This window comes from Asterias amurensis, chromosome 4 (genome assembly GCF_032118995.1).
Source record: "Asterias amurensis chromosome 4, ASM3211899v1".
Lineage (NCBI taxonomy): Eukaryota > Metazoa > Echinodermata > Asteroidea > Forcipulatida > Asteriidae > Asterias > Asterias amurensis.
In genome coordinates this window covers 11,533,173-11,553,698 of record NC_092651.1, presented here as the reverse complement: position 1 = coordinate 11,553,698, position 20,526 = coordinate 11,533,173, and the positions used below count along the sequence as shown (strand labels likewise).

Here is a 20,526-nt window from a genome sequence, read left to right as displayed (position 1 = left end):
TACAGAAAGGACTACTGAACACATTTTATCAGTGTGGGATGGGTAAACGAGCAAAAGTTTGAGATTTATTGAGCACTTTGTAAGTTTGGGTTTTTGGGCCAAAATTTTAAAAAAATCTGTGATGCCGGCATCACAACATTTTCAGATTTCGGGTCAACAAATTTTCGGTGATTTTATGGTTTCAAATGATACAGAAAGGACTACTGAACACATTTCATCAGTGTGGGATGGGTAATCGAGCAAAAGTTTGAGATTTATTGAGCATTTTGGAGGTTTGGGTTTTTGGGCCAAAATTTAAAAAATCTGTGATGCCGGCATCACAAAATTTTCAGATTTCGGGTCAACAAATTTTCGGTGATTTTATGGTTTCAAATGATACAGAAAGGACTACTGAACACATTTCATCAGTGTGGGATGGGTAATCGAGCAAAAGTTTGAGATTTATTGAGCATTTTGGAGGTTTGGGTTTTTGGGCCAAAATTTAAAAAATCTGTGATGCCGGCATCATAAAATTTTCAGATTTCGGGTCAACAAATTTTGGATGATTTTATGGTTTCAAATGATACAGAAAGGACTACTGAACACATTTTATCAGTGTGGGATAGCTAATCGAGCAAAAGTTTGAGATTTATTGAGCATTTTGTAAGTTTGGGTTTTAGGACCAAAATTACAAAAAATCTGTGATGCCGGCATCATAAAATTTTCAGATTTCGGGTCAACAAATTTTGGATGATTTTATGGTTTCAAATGATACAGAAAGGACTGCCGAACACATTTTATCAGTGTGGGATTGGTAAACGAGCAAAAGTTTGAGATTTATTGAGCATTTTGTAAGTTTGGGGTTTTGGGCCAAAATTATAAAAAAATCTGTGATGCCGGCATCACAAAATTTTCAGATTTCGGGTCAACAAATTTTCAGTGATTTCATGGTTTCAAATGATACAGAAAGGACTACTGAACACATTTTATCAGTGTGGGATGGGTAAACGAGCAAAAGTTTGAGATTTATTGAGCATTTTGTAAGTTTGGGGTTTTGGGCCAAAATTATAAAAAAAATCTGTGATGCCGGCATCACAAAATTTTCAAATTTCGGGTCAACAAATTTTGGGTGATTTTATGGTTTCAAATGATACAGAAAGGACTACCTGAACACATTTCATTAGTGTGGGATGGGTAATCGAGCCAAAGTTTGAGATTTGTTGAGTATTTTGGAGGTTTGGGTTTTTGGGCCAAAATTTAAAAAATCTGTGATGCCGGCATCACAAAATTTTCAGATTTCGGGTCAACAAATTTTGGATGATTTTATGGTTTCAAATGATACAGAAAGGACTATTGAACACATTTTATCAGTGTGGGATAGCTAATCGAGCAAAAGTTTGAGATTTATTGAGCATTTTGTAAGTTTGGGTTTTAGGGCCAAAATTATAAAAAAATCTGTGATGCCGGCATCACAAAATTTTCAGATTTCGGGTCAACAAATTTTGGGTGATTTTATGGTTTCAAATGATACAGAAAGGACTACTGAACACATTTTATCAGTGTGGGACGGGTAATCGAGCAAAAGTTTGAGATTTATTGAGCATTTTGTAAGTTTGGGTTTTTGGGACAAAATTAAAAAAAATCTGTGATGCCGGCATCACAAAATTTTCAGATTTCGGGTCAACAAATTTTCGGTGATTTTATGGTTTCAAATGATACAGAGAGGACTACTGAACACATTTTATCAGTGTGGGATAGCTAATCGAGCAAAAGTTTGAGATTTATTGAGCATTTTGTAAGTTTGAGTTTTTGGGCCAAAATTTAAAAAAATCACAAAATTTTCAGATTTCGGGTCAACAAATTTTGGGTGATTTTATGGTTTCAAATGATACAGAAAGGACTACTGAACATATGTTATCAGTGTGGGATGGGTAATCGAGCAAAAGTTTGAGATTTATTGAGCATTCTGTAAGTTTGGGTTTTTGGGCCAAAATTTAAAAAATCTGTGATGCCGGCATCACAAAATTTTCAGATTTCGGGTCAACAAATTTTCGGTGATTTTATGGTTTCAAATGATACAGAAAGGACTACTGAACACATGTTATCAGTGTGGGATGGGTAATCGAGCAAAAGTATGAGATTTATTGAGCATTTTTTAAGTTTGAGTTTTTGGGCCAAAATTTAAAAAAATCACAAAATTTTCAGATTTCGGGTCAACAAATTTTCGGTGATTTTATGGTTTCAAATGATACAGAAAGGACTACTGAACACATTTTATCAGTGTGGGATAGCTAATCGAGCAAAAGTTTGAGATTTATTGAGCATTTTTTAAGTTTGGGTTTTAGGGCCAAAATTATAAAAAATCTGTGATGCCGGCATCACAAAATTTTCAGATTTCGGGTCAACAAATTTTGGGTGATTTTATGGTTTCAAATGATACAGAAAGGACTACTGAACACATTTTATCAGTGTGGGATGGGTAAACGAGCAAAAGTTTGAGATTTATTGAGCATTCTGTAAGTTTGGGTTTTTGGGCCAAAATTAAAAAAATCTGTGATGCCAGCATCACAAAATTTTCAGATTTTGGGTCAACAAATTTTGGATGATTTTATGGTTTCAAATGATACAGAAAGGACTACTGAACACATTTTATCAGTGTGGGATAGCTAATCGAGCAAAAGTTTGAGATTTATTGAGCATTTTGGAAGTTTGGGTTTTAGGGCCAAAATTACAAAAAATCTGTGATGCCGGCATCACAAAATTTTCAGATTTCGGGTCAACAAATTTTCAGTGATTTTATGGTTTCAAATGATACAGAAAGGACTACTGAACACATTTTATCAGTGTGGGATAGCTAATCCAGCAAAAGTTTGAGATTTATTGAGCATTTTGTAAGTTTGGGTTTTTGGGCCAAAATTAAAAAAATCTGTGATCCTGGCATCACAAAATTTTCAGATTTCGGGTCAACAAATTTTGGGTGATTTTATAGTTTCAAATGATACAGAAAGGACTACTGAACACATTTTATCAGTGTGGGATAGCTAATCGAGCAAAAGTTTGAGATTTATTGAGCATTTTGTAAGTTTGAGTTTTTGGGCCAAAATTTAAAAAAATCACAAAATTTTCAGATTTCGGGTCAACAAATTTTCGGTGATTTTATGGTTTCAAATGATACAGAAAGGACTACTGAACACATTTTATCAGTGTGGGATAGCTAATCGAGCAAAAGTTTGAGATTTATTGAGCATTTTTTAAGTTTGGGTTTTAGGGCCAAAATTATAAAAAATCTGTGATGCCGGCATCACAAAATTTTCAGATTTCGGGTCAACAAATTTTGGGTGATTTTATGGTTTCAAATGATACAGAAAGGACTACTGAACACATTTTATCAGTGTGGGATGGGTAAACGAGCAAAAGTTTGAGATTTATTGAGCATTTTGTAAGTTCGGGGTTTTGGGCCAAAATTATAAAAAAATCTGTGATGCCGGCATCACAAAATTTTCAAATTTCGGGTCAACAAATTTTGGGTGATTTTATGGTTTCAAATGATACAAAAAGGACTACTGTCCACGTTTTATCAGTGTGGGATGGGTAATCGAGCAAAAGTTTGAGATTTATTGAGCATTTTGTAAGTTTGGGTTTTAGGGCCAAAATTACAAAAAATCTGTGATGCCGGCATCACAAAATTTTCAGATTTCGGGTCAACAAATTTTCAGTGATTTTATGGTTTCAAATGATACAGAAAGGACTACTGAACACATTTTATCAGTGTGGGATAGCTAATCCAGCAAAAGTTTGAGATTTATTGAGCATTTTGTAAGTTTGGGTTTTTGGGCCAAAATTAAAAAAATCTGTGATCCTGGCATCACAAAATTTTCAGATTTCGGGTCAACAAATTTTGGGTGATTTTATAGTTTCAAATGATACAGAAAGGACTACTGAACACATTTTATCAGTGTGGGATAGCTAATCGAGCAAAAGTTTGAGATTTATTGAGCATTTTGTAAGTTTGAGTTTTTGGGCCAAAATTTAAAAAAATCACAAAATTTTCAGATTTCGGGTCAACAAATTTTCGGTGATTTTATGGTTTCAAATGATACAGAAAGGACTACTGAACATATTTTATCAGTGTGGGATAGCTAATCGAGCAAAAGTTTGAGATTTATTGAGCATTTTTTAAGTTTGGGTTTTAGGGCCAAAATTATAAAAAATCTGTGATGCCGGCATCACAAAATTTTCAGATTTCGGGTCAACAAATTTTGGGTGATTTTATGGTTTCAAATGATACAGAAAGGACTACTGAACACATTTTATCAGTGTGGGATGGGTAAACGAGCAAAAGTTTGAGATTTATTGAGCATTTTGTAAGTTCGGGGTTTTGGGCCAAAATTATAAAAAAATCTGTGATGCCGGCATCACAAAATTTTCAAATTTCGGGTCAACAAATTTTGGGTGATTTTATGGTTTCAAATGATACAAAAAGGACTACTGGACACATTTTATCAGTGTGGGATAGCTAATCGAGCAAAAGTTTGAGATTTATTGAGCATTTTGTAAGTTTGGGTTTTAGGGCCAAAATTACAAAAAATCTGTGATGCCGGCATCACAAAATTTTCAGATTTTGGGTCAACAAATTATGGATGATTTGATGGTTTCAAATGATACAGAAAGGACTACTGAACACATTTTATCAGTGTGGGATGGGTAAACGAGCAAAAGTTTGAGATTTATTGAGCATTTTGTAAGTTCGGGGTTTTGGGCCAAAATTATAAAAAAATCTGTGATGCCGGCATCACAAAATTTTCAGATTTCGGGTCAACAAATTTTCAGTGATTTTATGGTTTCAAATGATACAGAAAGGACTACTGAACACATTTTATCAGTGTGGGATAGCTAATCGAGCAAAAGTTTGAGATTTATTGAGCATTTTTTAAGTTTGGGTTTTAGGGCCAAAATTATAAAAAATCTGTGATGCCGGCATCACAAAATTTTCAGATTTCGGGTCAACAAATTTTGGGTGATTTTATGGTTTCAAATGATACAGAAAGGACTACTGAACACATTTTATCAGTGTGGGATGGGTAAACCAGCAAAAGTTTGAGATTTATTGAGCACTTTGTAAGTTTGGGTTTTTGGGCCAAAATTATAAAAAAATCTGTGATGCCAGCATCACAAAATTTTCAGATTTCGGGTCAACAAATTTTGGGTGATTTTATGGTTTCAAATGATACAGAAAGGACTACTGAACACATTTCATCAGTGTGGGATGGGTAATCGAGCAAAAGTTTGAGATTTATTGAGCATTTTGGAGGTTTGGGTTTTTGGGCCAAAATTTAAAAAATCTGTGATGCCGGCATCACAAAATTTTCAGATTTCGGGTCAACAAATTTTTGGTGATTTTATGGTTTCAAATGATACAGAAAGGACTACTGAACACATTTTATCAGTGTGGGACGGGTAATCGAGCAAAAGTTTGAGATTTATTGAGCATTTTGTAAGTTTGGGTTTTTGGGCCAAAATTAAAAAAATCTGTGATGCCGGCATCACAAAATTTTCAGATTTCGGGTCAACAAATTTTCGGTGATTTTATAGTTTCAAATGATACAGAAAGGACTACTGAACACATTTTATCAGTGTGGGATAGCTAATCGAGCAAAAGTTTGAGATTTATTGAGCATTTTGTAAGTTTGAGTTTTTGGGCCAAAACACAATTTATCTGTGTGGAATGGGTAAACGAGCAAAAACTTGAGATTTTTTGAGAATTTTTTAAGTTTGGGTTTTGGGTACGAAATGAAAAAAAATCGACCAAGCGGGTATGGTAAAAAATTTCCGATTTGGGGTCAACAAATTTCCTTTGGTTTGATGGTTCTCAATGATACAGAGTTTGGACTACTCAATACATTTCATCAGCCCAGACTGGGTAAACAACAACTTTTTTTAGATTCATCAGAAAAAACAGTGATGCCGGCTTTACAAAACATTTTGGGTGAGTTTATGGTTCGAAATGATACAGAAAGGACTACTGTCACAAGAGGGCTCTGTAGTTTATGGTATTATTTGATTAAGAGCAGGACATGTCTAGACAGCTAAAACGTAAGTTTGGGGCTTTGCGCTACCTCATTGACCATATATGGTATTAACAGGGTTCCATTTGTAAGTTATTTCTTACATAGTAATGTATTGGGAACTTTATGGGCAGTGGAATGTCTTAGGTTCAGATCCGTCCAGCATCTCGAGGAGTGCATTAGCACAGTTGGATGTTAGCCTAAGAAGCGATTGGCGCTAGCCTAAAGTAGTGGAGTCATGTTGGGCGATAGCTTAGTATTGTTTGGCGATAGCCTAAAGTATTAATGTAGTCGCGATAGCCGAAGCATTGCAGTCGTATTTGGCGATAGCCAAGGGGTATAGCGATAGCTGTTTAGCTGATAGATAAATAATTTGGTGGATGCAAGGGCAGTGCAGCAGAGGACAGACGGTCCAGACTCCGGAGAGACTCCCGGGCCTAATGATGAGAAGGATTGGTGATGTAAACTTGAAACAAACTTATATTGCAGGCAGTGGGCAGTGGAAGCCAGAAGAGTAATTTATGGCCCAATAGTCGTCGAGACTTTGAAGGATTATTGTTGAACTGATTTGTGACATCGTAATTTAATAATTTATTTGTACTTTATTTTCCTTTGTTAAATTGGTCCAAGTGTAAATACTCAATTGTAAATAAATAAGTTAGCATAAAACGCACTAATTCACAAGTCACCGTTTATTTGTAATTTTGTGGTGTGCTTGGAGGAACAGTTTTCTTTAGTTTTGATATTTGGTATTTGGGATAACACGGCTTTGTGACAACTACTGAGAACAATACTGGCATGGGCAAATTTTCAGAGTTGGGGGTCAAACAACTTTTGGTGTCTTTATGTTTTCAAATGAAATAGAACAGTTTACTGAAGACATTTCATAAGTGCAGACTGAGTCAATCAACCAAAGTTGGAGACACATTGAGAATTTGTTGATGTTGAGTTTTTAGTAAAAAATCTGAAAACATCTGCCATGCGGGCATGGGACAATGTTCAGATTTAGGGTCAGACAATTTTCGGTGATTTTGTGGTTTCAAACGACACAGAATAGACTACTGAAGACATGTTATCAGTGCTGACTATGTTAATGAGTAAAAGTTCAAGATATAATTGGATTTTTGTGAAGTTCTCTATTAAACTTCCTCTATGGTAGGTTCCAGTTAAATATTGGAAGACAAAATCAACCAAGTGTTGTCTCATTGGTTGCCATTGTTGAAAGTATTTGCAAAGACTTCTGCTTTTTATGGGGAAAAAGAGTTATTACATGTGCATATATAATCAAGATTACTAGCAGAGAAAGCAAAGAAAAGTAAGCATGGATTACCTTAAGGCTATACGACATATGCATCATCAGAGGCGCAGAGACTCTTGGACTAAATGGAGAGCAGCAAGTAGTACAAGTGGAATGGTGCAGGCAAGATTGCAGGGTGGGAAGAAGAGGAGTAGGGTGTAGAGGTGGCAACTGTCCTGTCTCAGCTTTCACCTGCAGTTTGTAGGGAAAATGACCTAACAGTGTTATAATAACAGTTCAGAATGAATTCTTACACTGATTTCTGACCAAGCTTTACTTAAAAACCAATGATTTTGTTTAGGAAAGATCAAATAATTTGTTTAAAGGATGAATTACATCCTGTATATTTCAATAATGCAATCAGGAAGTACCTACGATATCTCAAAGTGAGTTCAATGTGTTAAGATTTTGATAATACAGATTGTCTTAAATGTTGGTACAATTACATTTCAAGTGTAACACTCCAAAGTGTGCGATGCTAGTATTTCAAGCCTGTATCTAGTACACAATACTTCTTGTACCAATTTAATTTCACTTTTCAGTTCACACAGTTTTACAAGTCATCTAAATGTTATTGTTGTCAACCATTTCGATGGTTGAGAGGGTGGGCTAACACTTTACCAAAATCTCCAACAACAAAAATGCTGAACACTGCCTGCTATTGAGTGTTGGCTGACCAAACTCTCCAACGCTGAAAATGTTTCCAGTAAAACAGAGAGAGTGTTTGTCTCTTAAAGGTTGACTCGCTGATGAGATCAAGGGAAGTCGGTAGGCATGAAGACAGACAAACTTTTGAGAAGTACCCAGTGAAATTCAGTCACCCATCAGTGGCACAGGGATGAAGTTTTCAAATGATACAGAACGGAATACTGAACACAATCGCTGTGGAAAGGGTATGTAAGAAATAATTTGAGATTTATTGAGAACTTTGAGTAATTTTTAGTAAAAATTTTTTAAAATCTGTCATGCCGGCATCAAAACATTTTCAGATTTTGGGTCAAAAATGTTCATTAATTTTATCAAAATGATACAGAACGGACTACTGAAAACATTTTATCAAGGCAGATCATTTTCTGCATTACTTCACAGTGTAACGTTTCTCTGGATCATTTTTTCCACAAACACTGATAAAGGCTTCTAACCAAGGGTTTAATTGCAATTAACTTTAGAGTGATCACCAAATGTACACCTTCCCTTGAACAACCTCTGGCGTACAGGGGCGCTTTAACATTTGAACCCCAAACAAAATAATAATAATAAATAATAATAACTGATTATAACGCGCCTTTTGCCAAAGGATACAAAGCGCCAGGTATTATTACTGCAAGGAGTGGGGCGATTTTTGAGATATAAGACCTAATCCTTAAAGGAACACGTTGCCTTGGATCGGACGAGTTGGTCAAAACAAAAGCGTTTGTAACCGTTTTTTATAAAATGCATATGGTTGGAAAGATGTTTTAAAAGTAGAATACAATGATCCACACAAGTTTGCCTCGAAATTGCGTGGTTTTCCTTCTACTGTGCGAACTAACATGGTCGGCCATTTATGGGAGTCAAACTTTTGACCCCCATAAATGGCCGACGTGTTAGTCGACGAGGTAAAAGAAAAACCACGCAATTTCGAGGCATGTTTGTGTGGATCATTGTATTCTACTTTTACAACATCTTTCTACCCATATGCATTTTATAAAAAACGGTTACAAACGCTTTTCAAAGACCAACTCGACCGATCCAAGGCAACGTGTTCCTTTAAGCACCGTGTAATGGTTTACAAGGTGCTGTGTCGCGAAATGCTGCCAATCAAGCCAGGAACACCGGGGCAAACCTCTTCTCTTTTCAATAAGTGCACTGGGTTCTTTTACATGCGTTTACACAACACATGGAACGTCTTTACGTCCCATCCGAAGAACTAAGCAATGGTTATGTGTCTTGCTTAAGGACACAAGTGTCACGGCTGGGGAGTCGAACCCACACTCTGCTGTTGAGAAACACCAGAGTTTGAATTCGGTGCTATTAACCGCTCAGCCACGACACTCACCAGAACATTTGTCTCCTAAAAGGCTTTACTTGATGCAAGACAGGTAAGCTGTCAGGGAAAAACATGATTTTCCTCAGGGTGAGGTATGAAACCTCTGGGCCCACAAGAGCACTTTATTCCAAGGGGTGCTGGGTTTTGCCAGAGACACGGTATGCCAAGCCATGGCGTGGGGTCCGCAGCCCGTTTAAGGGCCCCAGATTTTGTTGGGCTCCTAGATGCTCTAGTCGTGCATTCTGAGCCATTATTTGGCACTTAAATGAACCTTTTGGAGGCGGGATAGTTTCAGCAATTTAAAAAAATAGTAACCCCATATTGCATTTCATTTAACAAAAACAAAAAGGAAATACAGCACTAAATATTCTACAAAAGTTTTTCTTTTTTAAACAGCATCGACAGCTATGTTCCAACAAACCAGGGGCGTCAATTCTTCTCTACTCTGGGGGGACATACCATTTATAGCATGGGGTCCGGGCCCGCTTTAAGTATGAAACCTCATGACTGCAGCCTTCAATGGATTCCAACTTCTGACTACGAACTTGGGGTAAGATCTCCGCCAGAAGATTTTAAGTAAAACATTTACATTAACATTATGACTCACTTATAGACTTGTTTCTGGACTCACTTGAGTTCATCAGATGTTAGAGCAAGATTTAGCTTCTTCCATGAGAAATAGTCTGGTACTTCATGATCTTCTACCTGTGTGTCTTCTCTTGATCTTGTGTCTTCTCTTGATCTCGGACAAAGCTAAAGAAAAAACAATAATTCTACACTTTTTGTGAAACGTACTCTACAGGATTAGAAAGAGAAAAAACATCACTGTTGAAATTTGGTCTGAAGTTAATACTAGAACCATGACATGTTTGCATTCACAGGTTTGTTATTTTATATGTTAATTTATGCATTATTGGGATATACCAAGTGAGAAGACTGGTGTTTGACAAGGGTGTTTTTTCTTCCATTAACAATTAACAACTTACATAACTCAAATCAAATAGGACACTTGACCGAAGGTATTGTTTAGGCCCATAATCTGAAACTCTGCCATGAATTGCTGGATGGCTGAACGGCACATGGATTATCCCTGTTTAAGGCGTTTGTTGGTGAAGCAAAAAGATCTACTTTTAAAGTATAATTTAACCAGTTTGGCATCAACCTATAAAGTAGCTTACATGTACCTGATCCATATTCCTGCTGCGGCACATGCTACGGCACATCTTGAAGTAGAGAGGTGATAAGCTTTAGATCCAACGCAGCACCCGTCCCAGTCAATCCTCTGCAAATAGGAGAAAAAAAAAGATTAACCTTACCAACTGGTATCCTTTACAATCTAGCTAATAATGGTTGCACTTGAATCTCATTTGATTTAACAACTATAATCTTTGCCTGAGGCTAGACACACCAGAGTCTGACAATTTCCGACAGTTCATGGCTAATGTAAGCTTGTACTTCGCAGGGCCTCTCATTTTCACACACAGCCCATCCCAATTACAATTGCCACCCAGAACACCATGTGTCCAGACTGGCTGTCTGGGATTTAACAATATTTATGTGTTTTTATTTTAATGACTTCTAGCCACCTTCATTGGTAGGTTTAGAGGAGGAGTTTAACCATGGAGATTTCTACCTCCATGGTTAAACTAACCCTTATTCAAAGCACCGCAGGTGTCCAAAAGATAAAAATGACTTAATCCAAAATGGGCTTGCATTCACAGTGAGTTTATTATCATCCAGCGGACTAAACTAGCCCATGAGGTAGAATATTGGGTCTTGCATCGGCGCCCCCCCCCCCCACCCCATGGCTAGTTCCAGCTCATTACATTGTGCATGCGTTTTCCACAGGGTTTCGATCCGCTATATGGACCTCACGGTCATCATGTAGCCCAACAAATACGGCCAAATCACTTCATATCCTTGGCCACAGCATGCAATTCCATTTCTGTGCCAGCTGAAGTTCTGATTCGTCTGTCCTCGATCAAGAAACAAATATTACACGCTTCAAATTATTTTCGAGAGTGAAATTTAAATTGGAAATATCTCACAACTATAGTTGAGAAGTCGTAGCCTTCACACATGCTCATGTTACTTTAACAAAAGTGTTTTTCAATCAAAAATTAGTCTGGTACCAATACATTTGGCTTGATCTTATCACTGTTCAATAAAGTTGTTGAGGGAAGGAACTAGTGCAACCTAGTTTTTCGAACCCAAACTTTGGTGTTAATTCTCGGTCCTGTGTGTGTAGCTAGCTGTGTTTATGTGCCACTTTCTTGGTTAAAAACAAAACATGTTCGTTGTCATAAACCTGCGTTAATTTCAAAAAGTGGTACTAAAAACTTGTTCTCTTCTGATGTCCACTTGGAACTTTTCGACGAAGGGAAACACCGGGGACCGGCACTATCAGGGACTAAATAAAGGTAAGGCCGCCAGCAGAGAGATGCGAGAGACAGATGTTTTGCTTGGTCATACAGACACGCTAGTACTCACTGTCGATCCATACACAAGGATGACGTAACCTTTGAGCTTTGAAAAATCTCACGCACAGCTGGCCTCTGGACTTGGCATCTCTGGAATTGTGTATGGTTGTGTATATTCCCATTGACTTGTGTACGGTTGTGAAGTGTCCCATTGACTTGTGTATGGTTGTGAAGTGTCCCATTGACTTGTGTATGGTTGTGAAGTTTCCCATTGACTTGTGTATGGTTGTGTATATTCCCATTGACTTGTGTATGGTTGTGTAGTTTCCCATTGACTTGTGTATGGTTGTATAGTTTCCCATTGACTGGTGTATGGTTGTGTCAATTCCCATTGACTTGTGTATGGTTGTGAAGTGTCCCATTGACTTGTGTATGGTTGTGAAGTGTCCCATTGACTGGTGTATGGTTGTGATGTGTCCCATTGACTTGTGTATGGTTGTGTAGTGTCCCATTGACGTGTGTATGGTTGTGTAGTGTCCCATTGACGTGTGTATGGTTGTGTAGTTACCCCTTAATTGTGTATGGTTGTGTAGTTACCCCTTAATTTTGTATGGTTGTGTAGTTTCCCATTTCGTCGGTCGCACCACGAACTGACCTAACTGACACAAAATCACACATTTTCGCAAATTTGTTTTAAAACAAATTATTGACAAAGTCAATGCTGTTAACATTATCAGCAAGTTTCAGTGCCTAATATGTAATAGTTTGGTAATTATACTAATTAGTATAAATGACGCATCGCTGGACTTGCCATTTTGTCATTTCACAAAGTGACCTATCTAGATACGTCGCTTTACCAATGGTTAAACTATGTGCTACAGCGCGCGCGATTATGGCGCGCGTGCAAATTTTCGCACCACGAAGTGACCTAACGGGGGAGCGTAGTAATTTCACAAAGTGACCTATCTCGATAGGTCTCTATTACGCATTGGTTTGTACACAGCGCGCTGCAGGCAAAAATGAAATTTTCAATTTCACAAAGTGACCTATCTGTTTAGGAATTAATTACTTATTAAAATAGTTTTAGGGATTAAAACACATTGATAGTTCTGTATGAATAAAGTATTCAGCTTTGTTTTCGTCATAAAATAATACATTACAATTGGTAAGCAGACTCCGAAACAGCAGTTTCAAAAGTAGTGCAACTTCAATCGTGATTTTCTCTGAACACGTTTTTAAAACAGTGAACGAGTTAGGTCAGTTAGTGGTGCGACCGACGATTTGTGTGTGTATGGTTGTGTAGTGTCTCATTTGAATTGCAGACCTACCAAGTCCCATGCATTAGGTGTGAGACTCACGCATTTGGGCTCTGTCTCACGCTCACATGCACAGCAACCATTTTCTCACGCATTGGGGCCAGACCGGGAAAAAAAATTAAAATTAACATCATGCATTGCTAAATCACGCTCGTGTGTACAAAAAACACAATCTACAATGTTTGCACAATCTTCAGATTGCACGCAGTTTATCAGAATCATTATTTTTTTGTACAAACTTTGTACAAACAGAGCACAAATTTGTAGATTGTGCACGCTTTTGCTCTTCCAGCAGGTTCAACTAAAATTCGGCAGAGCGCAAAACGCTTATTGCGCACAAGTTTTTCCCGATTCACTTAGCAAACTCGTTAAATGCGCTCCACTAGCGAAGACACAACAGGCAGAGCAAGTGAGCAGAGGATTTTGGACATCTTTTTTAGTCATTTTTTGGTTAGTTTTGACGGAAATAATCTGACACAATCGTACATCCACATTAACCATCAACATATTCTGTGTACCTCATGTTAGTTTTAATTATTATGAAGAGGTTTTTGATGCATTTTGGAACACTTTTTTGTCCACAATTAAATTTCTGATTTTTTTTTTTATAAAAAAAAAAAAAAATTTTTTGAATGAGCGTGGGCGTATTCTGCGTGGAGCAATTCAACCAATCGCGAGCGTGCATTTTTATCGTTATCGTTCTCGTTATCGTTATCGGGGCCTGTGTGACCGGGCTTTTTACACTATATGGTGTATCTTTATATTGTGTGTGAGTATGCATTTACTTGTAAAAGTTGTAGTCACTGACCAGGGTTCATGTTGGAGAGTCATGAATTTATGAGTGTATTGTTTAAACTTTTGGTCACTGTACTTTTTTGTTGTGTTACCCATTTTCTTTACACATTGTTTTAGCCAATAGGAGAGTTTTGTAAATGAAGCAGTGATCATGGGAGGGGCTTAGTAGAGCATATAAAAGAGCATGTTTTGCCCAAATCTAAGTGACAGACTTGGGATGCACTCCAAGGAACTACTGGATCTCATCAGGAGAAACAGTGGACGACTGGAGGAGGGAGGACTGGATTAGATCATTGGATCCTTGAGGATTGTTTAGAGAAAGCTCGCTCTGTTTGGGTTAAGGAACAACCCAACACACAGAGACTGTTATCCCAAGGGCTTGCTCCACTAGTAGGAATCCCCTAAACACTGCGCCAGCCACTGTCCTCGCTTTGACAGCTGTTTACTGTGAACCCTAGCCTAGTGGGTCATCACCACACTTAGTCCCACCTACATGTAGTATAATTTCACTAGACAAAACATAATATTGACGTATTGCCCCCTTGATAATGTATACCCTGTTGTAAGGTGAATAAATATAATATCTTTGTTTCACTATCTCTGGCAGTGGACACTATTAGTAATTGTCAAAGACTAGCCTTCACAGTTGGTGTATCTCAACATATGCATCAAATAACAAACCTGTGAAAATTTGAGCTCAAACGGTCATCGAAGTTGCAAAATAATAATAGAAGAAAAAGCCACCCTTGTCACACCAAGTTGTGTGCGTTTAGATGGTTGGTTTTGAGACCTCAAGTTATAAATTTGAGGTCTCTAAATCAAATTCGTGGAACATTACTTATTTCTCGAAAACTACTTCACTTCAGAGGGAGCCGTTTCTCACGATGTTTTATACCATCAACCTCTCCCTATTACTCGTCACCAAGAAAGGTTTTATGCAAACAATTATTTTGAGTAATTACCAATGGTGTCCACTGCCTTTAAGGAATTCCCCATTTACTCAAGTGTTCAATTTAAATCCTGGTGGTATATTTCCGTCAATTTATGTGGGATAAACTGCAAGTACTGCAGGTTAAATAACTTTTAAGTATTCTCTTTGATGTATTTATCAAATATAATCACTAGCCTTAACATAAGCACAGATGCACAAGCATACATGATCCTAGAACCAAATGTTTTTGGAGTTCATGGCAGAAAGGGAGTGGCTAATGCTTGATGCTCATGCAAACTCCAACAAAATATGGTGGTGTCTACTAGATTAAACTAGTCTTAATTAATTGGGTAATAGTACTCTTGTTAAGTGTGTTTTGAGAGATAAAAGCTAGTCTTTGCACCAACTTTGACACGCAAGTAAACACGATATACACCATTAATTTAATTTCAATGACCTAATTTGGAGTAATAATACTATTCTTTATCACTAAGATAAATGTTAGCCTTAACACAAAGCACAGGCGTGCAACCATACATGATATAGGCCCTAGAACTTTGTTCTTACGGCAGAACTTTTGTCATTCTGACAATAGAGGGGGTGCTCATGTTAAATATTCCAGGTATTCATTACAAACTCATTACAAACTTTTTCAACTTAACCCTAAACACGGACACAAAATGGCCTAATTTATTCATTTGTCACTCTGGCAATAGAGGGCGTGGTCATCCTAGCGCTACTTCCTGCTACTCTTTACAAACTGTGTCTACTAGACTAAAATGTATCAAAAGATAAATGTATATCCTTTACATTAAACAAGGCATGCAAGCATACATGATAGGCATACAGTGCCTATAACTTAAGTTCATTCTTATGGCAGAACTTTCATCATTTTGACAATAGAGGGAGTGCTCATATATATATATATATATTCTCAGTAAGCCTACTCATTACAAACTTTTTGAAGTATTTATCAATCATAAATACATAAAAACAGATGCAAAAGCATTGGTTACAAGATATAAAGCAAATTTTAAGAGCTCATGGCAGAACATTATTATTTCTTTCAGTTTTGACTTTAAAGGAGGTGTTTGATGCTAATTCCAATTCCCACGACTCATTACAAACTTAGGCATGTTGATACATGATATCTGATATATATGATTTTATATATATGAAGTTTATTTTTGTGGTAGAACTGACTTATTAATCATTTATTTACTTGTCTGACAATAGAGGGCACCCTTACTGCTTATAAATGTGACTTCTTGCTACTCCTTGCAAACTTAAGATGGTTTCTATTTTAGACTAATTTTAGACTAAATTAATCAGGTTGTTTATGTCAGAGCAGTCTGATTAGTCGTTCTACTTGATGTGGTACATGTATGTAGCTAAGTTTTCCAAAGGTCCACGAGTAAAGATTTTTAATATATGTGTTTGAAGAGAAAACCATTTAGCTTTAACAAACAAAGACCTAATTAAGAGAGTGTTTGTTGATGTCATTAAAATTAATTTTCATATACCAAAGGTGGTAAAAGAAATGATGTGGGGAGTTCGTGTTTCCACAATTAATAAAAAAAATGCAAAACTTCTTTGGCTTTTTATTATTATGCCAGTATTTAAGAAACTTAACATGTCAAACACTGGTCCTTCACAGCCCAAGAAAACTTCTGCCCAAAAATAAAACTTATTGTTTGCATCACTGGCTACGACCATATGCAATACAAGACAGACCATTAGAACTAGATGCCATAGTGGCATCATCACAAAGGAAGGTAAATTAACGTTGACCAACATCAACCAGCACCTATATTATGTTTGGGGTTTTTTTATGAAAAAAATGAGGAGAATATTGGGAGGAAATTGTTAGTTCTTCGCTTACCTCCATCCATTGAATCTTGAAATGAATGAGCTTACCCAACTGATGATGTGTTCATCTCTTCCATAGACTGGTAGACACTGGCGAAGCACACATCACATATCCATAGACAAAACACACACACAGAGTCAATCCATAGACAACACAGCAGACACACGGCATACAAGGGTTGAACTTTGTTCATTGAAGAAAGTCTCTTCACATGATAATAGTCAGTACATGTTACAGAGTAGAGTTTTTAGATTCATAATTTCAGGCACTTTGAGTTCATAAGAGTTTAGTATCAAAAAGTAAAAAAAAAGAGTTCAGTTTACATTTCCTTGGTTAGGCACAGAGTTCATTATAGGCCTACCAAGGTTTGAAAAGTTTGGTAAAATAGAAGAAGTTTAGTCCACATTTCCTTGATTAGAGTTCATATACCAAGTGTGAAGAGTTCGGTGAACAAAGGAAAAATCAGTTCAATTGAAGTACTAATCGCTCATTAGACAAACTGAATTATCACCGTCCTCTCTGAAATTCTTCCAAAAGATCATGTCTGAAGTATTTGAAGTTCATGTTTATTTCTAGTTTTGATCTTTGGGAAGAAAATTCGCATGAACGAACACTACTTGCCCTTGCTGAAACGCTCCCACTACGACTGAGGTCTTGTCGAAACTGCTGACTCGTGTCTCCGCCCGGTCATGTCGTCCGTCTCCGTGCTCCCCTGGCCAGTGGTCGTATGGCTACAGCTACAGTCTTCGGGCAAAACTCCGTGGAATTCGCACAGCCAAGAGTTCCACAACGACGTTGCAGAACTCTCAAAGCCGGTTTGCAAACTCAACACAGAATTGTCGCCCAAATTTGAGCAATAAATCTGTTCCAAAGAGTAGAAAATAGATGGCCCCCATCCTGCGGTTCTTGGCCTATATGAGGCCAGTGAAGTTAGTCTAACTGTTGGCTACAGTCTTCAGGCTAAGTTCCGTGGAATTCGCACAGCCAAGAGTTCCACAATGAAGTCGGTCGACAGTTTGTTTTGTAAGTTCAAGTTGCAGACGTTCGTTGTCTTGTTCTCAAGGGCACTGGCCGACTTCGTGTAGAACTCTCAAAGCCGGTTGCAAACTCAACACAGAATGTTCGCCCAAATGTGAGCCACAAATTCATTCCAAAGAGAATAAAAATGTCCCCAGGCCGGTGGTGGAAAGGTGGAACAACAGTCCGAACATGGAGGTAGACGGGTCCGAGTCACATAAACATTCAGCTTTCTCCAAAACAAACCCACGTGCGTTTAAAGCACTACAGCTGCAGCACACACACCCTGTTTGAGCTGACACTTTTCTAAAATGGCATCTCTTCCAAAAAGTGAGCAATTCGACAAACCGCATGTTTGCATAAAATAAAGGAAACCCGTTCCGTTATCGCTGGTATGCCGAATTTCGGCCTATCGAATGCCTAGAAAGGCAAGTGGAAAATAAGCCCCGCCCATTGCTCACTTATGCTGTCACATCTCATACACACACGTGGGTGACAACAACTTTGGCTTGATGTCAAGTTTTCCTGATTTGCATACTAGAACAACAATTATGTAAAGGAATGTGCAGGTGTGCAAAATGTCGTCCGTTAGCTTTTTTGGATGTTGAATAGGATTGGGCATGTTGAGATAGCCTATTACATGTAATCCACACACAAGCCTCTAAAACAGAAAGGTAGACCTACTTTTCTTTACCTACAAATCTTAATTTCGATTCAATTGCTAGTGTCAATCGTACAATATGCACGCGCTGGTGTTTTGATTATGCCAAATAAATAAGGTGACAACCATTATTATGATAGGCTGCCCACATCACAACACAATAATAAGGGCATAATAAAGCAAGTCAATTTATATAATTTCTAAAAATAAGTACAACAATGTTGTATCAGTTAAAGGAATGTATATTCAAGTAGTAATACTTTGTAACAAATAAAATCTTAGACGCCAACGGTTGTCTGGGAATGAAACTTTTGTGGTTTTTAATGCATCTCACTAAAAAATTCTGCCTTCTTTAATTTCTAGGGAACTAATTGCTGTTAAGCATACAGTCACAACAATATACCGGTACTATATTATATAATCCAATGGTTTTTGCCAAGTATTCGTATTTATCTAAGCTCATGTATTCTCTGCTGTGAGGCTCCGAAGGCTGGTTGTAATAGTCCATCAACAGAGGGCGCTATTTACAATTAACGGTCTCAAAATTCTTGGCAATTTTGGCGATGCATCACCCGCAAATGTACATGTATGCACCTACTATTTTTGTTCACAAATCTAGCCTTTCTTTGTTTTGCCTGTAAGCACGAAAACTTGCTAAGCACAGAAAGTATAGCTTAACAGAAACTGGTTACCAGACACAAGGCCACAATTATTTCCATAGCCCCTGAAGAAATTGATAAATTACACAAACTTTTTTCAGGGACAAGAGACTTCCATGTTATTTTTCATGTATCTTCCCCCCTCCCCCTTCCCCAGATTGATGATAAACAATGAGTAAAAGTTTACTCAAAATCATTGGGTTTCTTCAAAAGACACAGCTGTGATTAGGTGAGACACAGCTGTGATTAGTCGATAGACCACGTTACCAATTACTTCCCACACACAAACAGAAATTTAAACATAAAACCCCACATTTGATAAGAATTGCACCATAGTTTAATCACTGGTGGAATGAGCTAAAAGGCCAGTGTCCAAACCTGTCCAGCTAATTACAGGTCAACGTCTAGCCAGACTGCGATTGGCCAAATTTTACGAATAATTAGTCACTGAAATGATTGCACCACATTGTCCTTCATGCCAAGTATAAAGATTTGTATCAAATAAATTTGTTTAGCTAACGAGCTCTTCATGCAAATTCAAGAAGTGTATAAATATGGTTGTTCAAACCCCCAAATCATTTAGAAAGTTACAAAGTTACCCAATCAGTTTCTCCAGTGGTTTATTTTGTTCAGAACTGTTTATAGACGATGGAATGTGTGATGTAGTTCTTCATGTAGTGGTGCTTTATAATTGTATATCCAAGAACAATAGACCTTTACCATGCTGTCTCCATATTGGTCATGTTTCTTGTATCGAATAACAGTTATGAATGATAATAACAATTTTGCAAATAGGAACCAGACTGGTTTGTTCACCAAGCCTCGGTTTGGTTACATTGACGTCAAGGGGAAAACTTCAACATGGCTGCACCATGATAAAGGTCTATACCCTACTCTTTCTGAATAACAATACAACAAGTCACTGTCTGAAATGTCTTCATTTATATGTTCGTTTATTTGATATTTACACTTTCTCAATTCCTGCTTTTTGTTTCAACTTCCCACACCACTCGTCCACATTTTAAACCGTACAACTTACACACTGGCAATTGTTCTGACAGGTTGTATAAAGAAGGACATAGATATAGTCTCCCAAATAGATGAACAGAAAGGGGCATCAATGTACAAACACACACATCCACATGTTAACTGTGCTTAGCAGGAACAAATGTTGCTAAGCAACTGTAAGCAGGGAACCGATCACAAGCAATATACAATCACATGGCATTTTAGGGAGCTAGTAACCTGTCTATCTGCAAAGCAAAGATTTTCTATGCTTAGTAAATTTGGCTGCTTTTCTTTGGAATTGTGCAGATATGAAAATTTGTCGACCTCCCCAATGTGAATAGGTTTGGGAATGGTTCCCTGAAGGTTCGTCGACAAACTGTTTTGCGGCCTTCTGTATCTACACCTGTACCCGTCTTAAGTGACCAGGGGTGGATTTCACAAGTTAAGACTTCTTTTATCTCGAGAATAGGTTGAGTTAC

At 37.4% G+C, this 20,526-nt stretch overlaps 1 protein-coding gene across 6 annotated transcripts in view; it reads right to left on the bottom strand.

The window, feature by feature from the left end:
• The window catches only part of LOC139936624 (E3 ubiquitin-protein ligase MYCBP2-like), a 242,586-nt gene that overhangs the window by 81,407 nt on the left and 140,653 nt on the right, over positions 1-20,526 (bottom strand). For 5 of the 6 annotated variants that reach the window (XM_071931474.1, XM_071931471.1, XM_071931472.1 and 2 more), the window contains 4 exons: positions 10,555-10,652; positions 9,978-10,143; positions 7,963-8,223; positions 7,375-7,533 (listed from right to left, as the gene is read on the bottom strand). In XM_071931474.1, coding sequence (XP_071787575.1) covers positions 10,062-10,143; positions 10,555-10,652 — 180 coding nt within the window. In that variant the 3' untranslated portion in view covers positions 7,375-7,533; positions 7,963-8,223; positions 9,978-10,061. The remainder of the gene's footprint in view (positions 1-7,374; positions 7,534-7,962; positions 8,224-9,977; positions 10,144-10,554; positions 10,653-20,526) is intronic. The other variant, XM_071931476.1, reaches the window with a different exon arrangement.